The 12,179-nt window shown below is 40.1% G+C and overlaps 1 protein-coding gene across 1 annotated transcript in view; it reads left to right on the plus strand.

Annotated features, from left to right (window-relative positions):
* Positions 1–2,544, plus strand: part of TRIL (TLR4 interactor with leucine rich repeats) — a 4,555-nt gene extending 2,011 nt beyond the window's left edge. The window contains exon 2 of the mRNA XM_039712134.1: positions 3–2,544. Within this exon, the coding sequence (XP_039568068.1) occupies positions 3–381 (379 nt within the window). The 3' untranslated portion in view covers positions 382–2,544. The remainder of the gene's footprint in view (positions 1–2) is intronic.
* The last annotated feature ends 9,635 nt before the right edge of the window (positions 2,545–12,179 follow it).

Genomic DNA, 12,179 nt, shown 5'->3' on the forward strand with positions numbered 1-12,179 from the left:
GCCGCGGCGGCGGGCGGGCCCCGCGGCCCCGACCAGCAGCTGCTCACGCTGGTGCTGCTGGCGGTGAACGCGCTGCTGCTGCTGGCGGCTCTGGCCGCCTGGGCCGCCCGCCTGCTGCGCAAGAAGGTGCTGGGCCGTCGGCGCCGGAAGGCGGCCCCGGTCCACGTGCGGCAGCTCTACTCCACACGCCGCCCTCTCCGCTCCATGGGCACCGGCGTCTCCGCCGACTTCTCGGGCTTCCAGTCCCACCGGCCACCCCGCGGCGCCGCCGCCTGCGCCCTCAGCGAGGCCGACCTGATCGAGTTCCCCTGTGAGCGCTTCATGGACAGCGGCAGCGGCCGGCACGGCGACGAGCACCTGCTGCAGCGCTTCGCCGACTGAGCCCGCCGGGGTCCGCCGGCCGGGGAGGGCGGACGCCGCTCTGCGAGGGGATGGTGCGGGCCCAGGGGTCGCGGCCTCCGAGGGGAGGCTCCGTGGCTGCGTCCAGCCGCCCTTGCTGCTGGCCGGGGCTGAGGCTGCCTGTGGGACGGGGTTACTTCTGCCGGCACCTCACCGTTTTGTCAGGAATCGTCACTAATCCAAGGAAAAGCCCTGGCAGGCCGTAACCGTGCCTTGCCTTGAGGGGCAAACGGCAGGAGCTGCTGCCCACAGCAGCCAGTGCCTCCCTTAAGGAACCTCAGAGCTGTTAATTTAAGTGTGCTGTTTTACAGGTGGTTTCTTGCAACTACAGGCTGGGAACAGGTTCCAGTGAGCGGCCTGGTCCTGTGTGAGGAGCTTCGAACAGGTCTTTCCAAGGCACCAGCCCTTCCTAATCAAAAATTTGGATCGAGGGTCATCTTTTCATTGAACTGTTTGCAACCAGGGAGTTGGAGGGCTGGAAATGTAGGAGTGTGTGCTGAGTAGCTTGAAGGCTGTGCCATTTCAACTCAAACCGAATGTGAGGCAATTTAATGTGCACAAGTGTGCTTTTGTACTTTTCTGTAAACGAGGAACAATAATGCAGCTGGTTAGTTCTACAGGAATATATTGCTGACACCACTAAGAAAAAACTAACAGATTTTTGTAGAATGTTTACAAATGAACTATTTCTAAATTGTTTTTGAATAAATACTACTTGGTACTTGTACACGTTAATGTGTGCTGTAGTTGTCTGGGTCCGTGATGGTCAGCAGATCACTGACCCTCACATAATCCATCTTCATTTCTAAATGGGTGGGTGCAGAGGTGAACTATTGATGGATAAATAATCATTGGTGCCTTACTTCAGAAACAATAATAGGTGAGAATATTTCAGGAATGTGAAACAATCTTTATCCTAACAGGCAATTCTCTCCTAGCCTTAGCCTCCTAAAGTTAGAAGCTTTATGTACCTCACTGTGAAATAAAACATTTTGTGTATTAATCTAGATTATGTGTTTTGTGTAGCTGAGTAAGTAATGCTAGAGTTAAACCCTTATGCAGTAGTATACAATGTTTGAATTGTTTTGGTTTGTTGGTTGTTGTGGGTTTTTTTTTAAATTAGGATTTTGCTTTTGGTTTCAGAGCAATGCTAATCATTTTATGGTCAGTTGCTCTCTACTTCTCAGACTTTTTCCTAAATATTTACAGAATGTAGTTCTGTTATTACAAAATACGGTGGTTTAGTTTACATTAATAATTCTCTCTGTGTGGTCTACAAATGAGCTAGTTAAAGAGGTCCAAATCAGGATTGCACTTTAAATGCAAATGTTTTAGATGGAGTTTGGGAAATTGCTGAGACCATTGATACAGCTTCTGCTCCTCTGAATTTAATGTGCAACCTCAGATGAACTCTTGTGGAACTGAATGGCTTGAAGGAAGTGTTAGTGTACTATGGAGACATTTGTCTCAATATCATGCATTCATTGCTGACCCGAGGTGTTCGTGACTACAAGTTGTTTATTACCATAATTGCAAGTAAGCAATTGGAGGTTTTCTCTTTTTTTTTTTTTCATTTTTTTTCAGATGAACAAGTGTTTACAAAAGATACCATAGTAACTGGTACCTTCGGTTGGAGTTCAGTGACTGAATAGAGAGAGAAGACTTTGTGTTCTGAGGGAGAGAGTATAGAGATCATTTGCCTTAATCTTTGTCTTTTCCATGGAGAAAGAAAAAATCGAAGTCTTGTTTCTTGGGTCAGTAGCAAGAAATCCTTTGGGAGTTCATTTTGACAGGCTGTAGTTTCCATGAATATCAGGGGCCAAACTCGGTCATCAGTGTATAGATTAAAATTCACTGCAATAGATACCATGTTGAATGGAATTAAAATTGAGGGAATGAAGTATCAGGTTTCATTTTTTGTTAAGAATTTAAAATTTCTGATCTTTCGGACACCTGGGTGCTTTTGGCCATTTATGATTATGGAATACACCACTGTTTGTTGTTAGAAATGCAGTGGGATTATTGAGTAAAGCTGTGTATCACACTAACGTTAGCTCTATCACTGGATATTCTTCCAATGGGAGATGCATAGATGCTGTACATGGTTATAGTCAATTGTCAATAAATCCATTTGCTGAAAGAAAATTTGTGTCTTACCTTGTATCTCATCGTGCATCCTTCTTCAATCATAGATTGGCTGTAACTTCTTCATTTTATGAGCACGAGGACTGTGGACAATGGCTCACCATTCCTTTAATATCTTTTGATATGAAACAACAGACATAATTTTTCCTGGTTTGTTTTTAATGTTTGGACAGTGCAAACAAAAAATACCTAAAACGGGCAGTTCTGAAAAAGGTAGACCACTGTCTCAAGATAAGCTAATAAGGTGCTGTTACATCAGTGAGCTATTGATCCTTTATGAGGAAAATTAAGAAAAAATGAGTGTTTGGGATCATACCAGCATTTTATGCTCATTGGAAGTTACAGTTCTGAGAGGTTTTCAGTATTATCAGGCTAATGATAGCATGTCTTGTTCAGCATATGCATGTTGTTCTAATTAATAATTCACTGCTTCTGTTTGAACTTTTGCAAACATCTGGAGAAATGCTAGAATGAAATGGAACTGGCTTTTTTGTTCCAGCCTAGAAGTAGATACATAAATCTGCACAACAGCAACAACAAAAAGAGTTAACAGAATGAAGCTGTTGACTTTTTAAAAGCCACAACTTCTATAACTCTATGAATACTTACGGGCTTTGTCTGCAGATATTACTTGCAGCATCTTTGCAGGGAGGGAACTGTACTAGCAGGTGGTTGAGGAAAGAAATGTCAGTGACGTTGAATGATTGAAAAATGTACATATAACATGACTCTGTTTTTACCAGTAGCATTTATGTATGCTTGGGTCTTTTTTAAAAAGTAAGCTCCTTTCTAAAGAATGACTGCAAGTAAGCTCCTTTCTAAATGGATGAATCTGCCCTCAATTTGTGCTCAAAATGTTTATCCTTCTAGCAGAAATTGAGTTTTACTGCCGTATCCTGTCATGGAGCTCAGGGAAGAGTGAACTGAGTACTGTTCTGCTGAGTAATTACTGAACATGTTATGTATCAGAGATTGAAAATCACCAAACTACTGCCCCATCAAATTAAGTGGGCTGCTGCTGGGGGGTCTGCAAGAGGTACCAGGGCTTCCCCAGTGTCAGCACTGCCTGATTTGGCAGCCTCTGTCACATCCTGCTCCCCCTCTTCAGTTCCTGACTTCACTTCATCCAGCTGGCATAGTTGGTTGTGCAGCTGGAAGGTGAAGTGTGAAACTGATCCTTCTGGAAAATAACCTTTCCTAGCACCTCCCCTCTCCCCTATTTTTCACCCAGCTCAGTTTCTTTGATTCTGCTTAACTCACACAAGTACTGGGTGTGGAGTTCAGAGGCAGGAAAAAACAGTCAAGGATGGGAAGCTGCTGGACAATCTCGGTTAGTCTTGACATTCAGTCTGGCCACAGTCTTAAGAAAACCTAGGCCATTCACATTAGAGAAAAATCCTCTGTAGGTGATATAACTTTACTGGAAATTATTAATGATCTGCAGAATTGAAAATGCTTAGAACTTCTCTTCAAGATCTTAGAAATATTGAGGTTACAGCATAGGGCTAGAGAGAAACAATCTGGAGAGGACAGAGGTACAATGGTGTCAGTGAATGTCTGCATGTGGATGAATGCCCCTTGTCAAAAAGCACTGCTTGACTATCAGAGCCTGAGTTAGCACAGTTAAATTTATAAAAATGTTGATTTCTTTATGCTGTGCTGTTTACTTTTCACAATGCACTGCAAGTGCATTTTAAAATACCATCAACACTTAAACCCTTAGAAGAAGGGACTGTAAAGTATGCATATCTCTTGTTCCTTCTCCCTTCTGCTCCTTCCTAAAAGAGATCTGAAAAATGAGGATTTGGGAAGAAAAAAAAAAGTCTGCTCCAGGATATTTATTTGTCTATTCATCAGATATTTATTTAACTAGTAAACTAACTTTCTGATTGTAGGGGATGAGTCTACAAAAATAATTTGTTTCCATGACAGTCTACATATTTGTAGAAAACTCCATCAGTGAACAAGAGAAATACTATTTGATTTCCAAAAACCTGGCTGCTCCCACTAATTCATGTTTCTCTGGCCACCAAGGGTATACATATGTTGTGTAAAGTCCATGAATGAAGCTTTGGTTAAAAAAATTATTTTTAAAATTAATTAATTAAATCTGACAAATTATGCATGCATAGGGATGTACTTTATTTTTTCATGTGGGCAATTCCTTTGAGACAAGTTGTTTCATAAATGTTAAATCTATATAATCTGATATTTTCTAAGTAGAAATGAGGAATAAGTATTAGGAAACAGTGTGTGCGGGATGTTGGATTTGTCCTTTTTGCTCCATGCTAAATATAGCATTGTTTTGGCAGTCTATCCAAATACTGATGTTGTGTTTTTCTCCATAAAAAGTTGAGTTATCTCAAGTGCATACTTTAATTCCCATAGAAATTAAATTCCTGTAGAAAAATAGTCAATTGTCTTTAAACACAAATATTTATCTTAGTATCATTGTACATTACTTTATTTATAGAGATGCTCCTTGATAAATCTTTTTAAATAAATTGATATCTCATTTGTTTTAACAAACAAGACCATAAGAATTAGAATGAATAATACAGTATGAGTAAATAGTTGGAAAAAAACTGTTTCAAACATAATAGAGATATTTACTAACAAAGAGGAATCTGACACTTTAAAGAGACTTTATGAGTTTTTATGCTGTGACACACATTTCTTTTGTTGTTTTTAAAGGTATATTTATTTGTAGTTTGATAATCTAGGTTTAATAATTCTATGTTGTAGAAATTAACTGTTTGTTGTCCAGTAATGGGAAGACCCCCATAAATAAATCTCAGAAGCTATTGAGTATGAAAAAGAAAGTTGGCGTACTGTTAAAAGTATTTATTCTCACCAAAGTATAACCTGATTTTTCATTGCAAAGTGCATTTGAAGTGTTGCCAAGCAAAGCAGTCCTTAGCTAATAAATTGTGGTGCTTCTTGACTTCAGATATAGGCATAATCCTGTTCTTTACTTTACTGAGGTGTTGGGGTTTTTTTTATGTCCCAACAAACATAATCTCTAATCACTTTTTTTCCCCCCAAAATATTTAAATTTTGTGTATATTTAGTATTTCAAAATATTTTATTTCTCTTCTGAGATCCACCCACGTGGAACCTGTACCAAGAGAGAATCTGAACAAACATTAAAGCAATCTGTCAGTCAACATATGCATAGCACTTTGTAATTTAGCAAGTGTTCAGAGGTTGTGAAGTGGGTGGTTTATTTTTTACAATACTGTGAGAATGAATGCCCAACAAAACATTCATACAGAGTCACAGCTGTGCCTTCTAGTGATGGCAAATGTCTTACTGTAATGTAGCACCTGATACATCAATCTGGGCTAGTCCAGTTCATTTTGCTTTGCCATGTGAGATGAGAAAAAGAAAAAAACAACAACTTGACTATAAGACAAGAATTCGAGGAAATAGAGGAGATAAGCTTTTTGTGAAGTCCTTGGTAAAAATCCTGTTAGCCAGCTTTTTCCTGGTTCACTTAGCTTCTCATGTGTGCAGTTTGTTTCATTGTCATTAGTTCAGTGCATGTTTGTTTACTTGTAGTAAATATTTAGAAGTAATTTGAATAGCTGAAGAAGGCCTGGACAAACACAACAGATAGGAATCGTATACAGAAAGATAATGAGACAAGTTTTCTCATTGAGAGATTGATTTATCTCCTAAGGGACAAATAGATCAGGAATGTTGTCTTTGAAATAAACCTCAATGTCAGTTTTAAGTCAATAAAGAAATATTCTTTCCATGGAACATGAAGAAGGTAGGAAGGTTGTAAATAGTTACGTGTTGTTCTTATTTAATTCCTTGCCAACAAGAGCCAAGTTCAGCATTTGTTCACAAATTATATTACATGGAGATACACGTGTATCCTATCTGGAGCCAGAAAAGTTCACTGAAACTGTATCTCTGATTCATTGTTACACTGCTGTACTTCATCCTGACAGTAAGAAAGACCTCTTTTGATATGTCCAAATGCATATTTTAGTACAATCTTTAGCCTCTCATCTGTCATTGTACCATTGACATATCTATGATTGTACCATTTATTTTCCTCATCTTGCTAAATATTGAAATATTGAAGTTAAAATTTCAAAGCTGCTCACCACTGTAGCAGCCTCTATCTGACTGCTATAAAACAATTTGAAGTAGGGGGGGTTATGCAGTAGTGATACCAATCAGATGAAAGGTCAAAAACCATTTCACTGTAGAGGAACACTCAGGAAAAGAATGGTTTCAGAAAAAAAATGTTGTTTATAACTGAAGGATAACATGGTTTATTTGCCATTACTATGTCACGATCTAAATCTTGAACAAGCATGCTGCAAGACAGGGAGCATATGTTAGACTTATGAGACAGTTTGTAGTGTTGCTCAGTACATACAGCAGATGTTCTAGCTTGCCTTTTATTTATTTTTTTTTTCACAATCAGAACAGATTTGTTTTGATTTTTGTTTCCCACACACACCCCCACACCATTGTGGCAAAAACCATGATGGATGAGAGCTTTGCCATATACTACATTTGCCAAAGTCTACCAGAAGTGAGAGTAGTGGCAGGACTCAAACATGTATGCACTAGAATAATCATTTGGCTGTTCAGATTTGGAACACTACAGAGTTTGAGCATGTGAAAAACATCACTAGAAACTGATTTTATACTGTAGGACTTACAAGTTACTATGTTGTGGGGCTTTTCCCCAAAATACTTTTTGTCCTCCTCCCTATTTTATTTTGCTTCTCCACCTGGCTAGAGCAGAAGTGAGAGTAGTGGCAGGACTCAATTGTGTATGCACTAGAACAATCATTTGGCTGTTCAAATTTGGAACACTACAGAATTTGAACGTGTGAAAAGCATCACTAGAAACTGATTTTATACTTTAGGACTTATAAGTTACTATATTGTGGAGCTTTTCCCCAGAATGCTTTTTGTCCTCTTCCCTATTTTATTTTGCTTCTCCACCTGGCTAGAGGCTTTGAGATTAATACAGTAAGAACGACTGGAATATGTGTTTAAGGATGCTGAGCATTCTCTCAATGTTTCTGAGAAGCTGGAGGTGCTTAGAAAATATGTTGCCTATAAAATGTGCAAAATACAGATTTCAAGAGGCATCCAAGTTCAACATTATGGTCATTGCATGGATAGCTTTCCAAATCCATGTGTTATACTACCTGTATCTCCCACTGTGTCTCTCCTGTTATCCTCCCTGTATGTCACTATTAGCTGCTTTTTGTTTCTCTTTGTGGTCTGTAATGAGGTGTCATGTTTTGTACCTCTTATATTGTGTTTTGACCTGGTTCTTCTGTAGCCACTCGGGTGGCATTTTTCTGCAGCATGGCAAATAAATATATTGGGTATTGTTTTTATGTAGTATCAATAAAGTACAAGGAAAAAGGAATTATGGATTCAGGAAACGTGTTTCTTGCCTAAAGCTTCATCATTCAGCTGACAATAATGCAGGCAGACAGCCCCAGTGATCTATGTGATCTATTTGGTCTGATTCTTCAGAACAACTGCTGCCCCTCCTGAGAAGGAAAAGCTGTCGGACTTCTCCTGTTCCATGTTTGTGATCTTTTCGTTTTGGTTGAAAGTAGTTTCTTATGTTTCTTGACAGACAGAGGTAAAATCCTGACATACTGGCCAGTGGTAGAACTTTTATCACCTGTGTGTGTTTTCACTTCAAAGAGTTTGCATAGTTCCTGTTTTTCAGACAGTGCCCTTTGGACCAAAAGTGATTAAAATCAGACAGGAACAGTCAGAAATGAATTTTTGTTCAAGAATCTGAATATTCAAAACAAGAGTAATTCATACATTATAAAGAGGAATTCTGAATCAGACATAATTCTCTAAGACACTAATTTCATTTTAGGCAGCTTCTCTTGCTGGTCTCCCCTGCAGGGCTCTCCCTCTGTCCCATGCCACCCCTCTGTGCACTGCTGGCATCAGCCTGCATTTCTCAGAAGCCTTTTGCCATTGATTTGTTTCTTGGGTTTTGGTTTGGGGTTTTTTTCTGCTGTATAATAGGCCTTGTCCATATCCCCTCCTTCTTTGACTTTTCAGGTTTTTAGATTATGGCAACTGGGTAACTGGGTCATTACAGCAGAGCTGCCAAAACAGAGTCATGACCTCTGTGTTTTGAAGTCAGGGGTCAGAGTTGATGCTTGATCTGCTTAACTGCAATGCTGAAACATTTTAAATAACCTTTGTTTCATAATTCCTCTGCCCTTTTAGTGTCCTCAAATGGTCAATTTACTCTTCTGAAAAAGTAAGTGGAGTTTTCCTGACTCATCTTTTCCATGTAAATTCATTATGTCTGACACATAAATATAAACTTCCAAAAAGCACATACTTTTCAGCTGAAAAGGTCGAAATGGCATGTATTTTCCTGAGGGGACTGAAGCCCTCTCAGTATATCCAGGAAGACGTTATTAACCATCCATTTAAAATTACGTGAAGTTCTATATCTCTTTGCAAAAGGGATTGTTTTGGAGAACAGCATTGGATATAACTAAAACTATGTTCATTATATATTAAAAACAAATTTAAACTACAGGATTAGAGCATAAACCCACAGTTGCTAATAAATCCTCCAGATTAAATAGTTATTCCTAGAATTATTTGTTTTATTGGTGCAAATACATTGTGCCAAACTGGTGTAGCACAACTGACCCCAAGGCAGCCCAGTTTTTGTTAATTTCAATAGATCTACATCAGACCTGAACTTCAGCCAACTTTTCTGTTTTCCTGCTTCTGCTGCAAAATTTATCTGTAGATATTAAGAAGAATTGGTGGTCCATTTAAAGAAGAATCTGATTAAACAAATCAATTGTTTATCTCTTTCACGTAACTGTGAAGCTGTACTCTCATAATTGGTGAAGCAGTGTGTGAAACGAATTGATTTCCGGAAAATATTCATCTGTGATTGAGCTACACCCGTTACGCTTCTTGGAATATCACACGGAAAATCAAGCTACCAAAAGGAAACATCTGTTTGTATCTAAAAACACAAATATTTCTGAAGTTTAGCAACACGAATTCTTCTTGGGGCTGCCACTGCTTACATTCAGCTCTGGAGCAAATACCAAAAGGATACTTGAGGTGACCTTTTGTATCAGATTAAACAAAATGAGAAAACACTTGGCAATCACACTTCCTCTGCCGGGCCATGGGAAACAGCAGAGCAGAGGAACAGATACAGTAAAAACATATTAATTCAATCTTGTTTGCTTTAGACGAGTCCAGCAGTGGAAAGAACAACTAACTGTGAAAAACCTGAGGTCTCTGTAATTTGGCACCTCTTGAAGACTCTCTAGATTGTCCTGACATGGGCTATCTCAAGCAGCAATAAGACTGGAGGGGATGGAGAAAAACAAAGGACTAGAAAACATTATGAGAAATGGGTTTATTTCCAAAGCTATTTCTTAGGGGGTGAACGTCCCAGTGGACTTCAGTTTTGATATCAGTGTTCTTGTTGCATGTAAACATCCTGGGTTTAAATATTTTTTTTTTCATGTATTTCTTTAAAACACTGTGTGGATTTCAAAGTTCCCTGCACCTCAGTTTTTTGATGACTCCCTTGTTTTTTGGTATGCTGAGCAAAGCTGGTGGAGGAAAACAAATTGTAGTTTCCCAGTAAGGTTAAGCTGGCACAAACTTTTCAGAATGCTGTTAAAATGACAGTCCTGTTTGCTGGTGGATGCTCATCCCCTCCATCTGTCCATCCAGAACATGAGAGCGATAACACTACTGATAATATACATTGCTGCTGCTTGCTGCTTGTTGGCAAGGCAACTGGGTTGTTTATTTGCATCTGACAATGCACAAACAATAGGGATAGTCAGCTCTACTAAGCAAATTATAGATCTATGATCAAAGGACATCCCACTCTAAAAGGTGAATGGATAAGGCAGTCCTCAGGGAACAGAGGGTGAATGCAAATGTTTACCTGTTATAATGATTTGCATTATTATGCAGTAGTCCTTAGTACACTAAGGACTCACTTAAGGAGGTTAAATCTTAGACCTTATGTGCAGTAGGGATTGCTTGGTTTGGCTTGCTCAAGCTGGTTGTTCCATACCACAGGTGATTCTCTGCCTATTGCAGCCTGCCTCCATGGTGCCTCGCTCTGTGCTGTTGCCTTCTGTCCAGGCATGCTCCTATCTCAAAATCCTTCCCTGTGTGCAAGGGCTTAGCATCTGCAGGCTTCTCCTAACTGGACGGGATGCCATGGACATCCTTCTTCCTTCTCGTTCCAGAGGGGAGCAGCTGCAAAGAGTGGGAAGGCACGAGGACATTGAGATTTCCACCACAGCCGTATGTAGGCAAGGAGCCCAGAAGACCAACTGCAGCTTCCAGATCAGCTGTGTAGCCAGTAGGCAGGAAAGGGAAAAGAAGAAAAGGGATATTTTGCCTAGAGACAAAGCTTCAGCGACCACAAGAATGATGGCCAAACAAGGGCTTGGTGAGGAAAACGGGGTAGCAGCATGCAGAACCTTTGACCGGGTTATGAAAATTCAAGGCCAAAAGTGCTCATAGGGTTGTTTTGCCAGCTGAATTGTTTCATTCTTCCATCTCTGTCTAACAGACAGGAGACAGATCTTCCTGTTTGCTTGGGCTTTTTCAGAAGAAAGGAATACGAGTGTTTCAACTCTCTTAACACCCCATAACCCCTCTTGCCCAACTGTGCACTGAGTAGTCAGAGTCCACTGAGGACAGAATTCTCTTGAAAAAATAGGGTCTATACACACTGTAGGCTACTGCCTCTGGCAGCAAAGTATTGTAGCAGTAAGCAGGTCTAAAGGCAGTTTAAATAGGATCACAGACTCTTCCTGGCTCTGGTGCAGCTGGAAGGAGAGGTTCCACGGCCAAGTTCCATCTTTGCCATACAGCATTTCTGCTTCTCTCTTTCTCCCTGAACAGGTTGCCATACATTGCACCCACTTTCCCAGGCTCCTGGTATGAGACTTGCAGCTGTGGGTTGATGCTGTCGAATTACAAGTAATGGCAAATATCACATTTCTTGCAAATAAAAGCAATTTCCTTAGCGCTGCTGAAAGTCATGGGAAACTTACATTGCTGCATGAGGTCTATGTGTAAGCTCCCATCAGGGTGATGCTGCTGTTGCCTGAATGCTATAGGATAATTTTTAACAAGTGAAAGTGTACTGTCATGGAGTTCTCTTCTACTGATAAGAGACATGATGATATGTGGGCAGGTACATGGAATTAAACTCAAGTATTATTTCAGCTACAAACAAAGGAGGTAACTAAGTCCTGTAGGTGGTGTTCTAGTATGAATGTGATCTTCCTCTGCTCTCACAAGAGAACTAGCTGCAATGTGCAGGGTGTGGAGAAATTCCCTGCTGCAGCTGATTTGCCCAGATTGGTAGAAGAGGTCTTGGGGAAAGATTTGGCCTCAGGAGAAAGGGCTTTTTCTGCTTCTCTCTCTTTCCTCCTTTTTTTTGTTCACACTTTTGTCCTTCTATTATTTTCTCTTAACTCCTTCTTACTGACATTGTTCCCACACATCTGTTAGAGCCCTTACATTGTTCTTTCTGGCTGAGTGTTCATTAACCTTTTATGTTATATTGCAGAAAAAAAGTGGATTAATTATGTTGTGAGGAT

This window comes from Passer montanus, unplaced genomic scaffold (assembly GCF_014805655.1).
Source record: "Passer montanus isolate IOZ18808 unplaced genomic scaffold, ASM1480565v1 scaffold10, whole genome shotgun sequence".
Taxonomy (NCBI): Eukaryota; Metazoa; Chordata; class Aves; order Passeriformes; family Passeridae; genus Passer; species Passer montanus.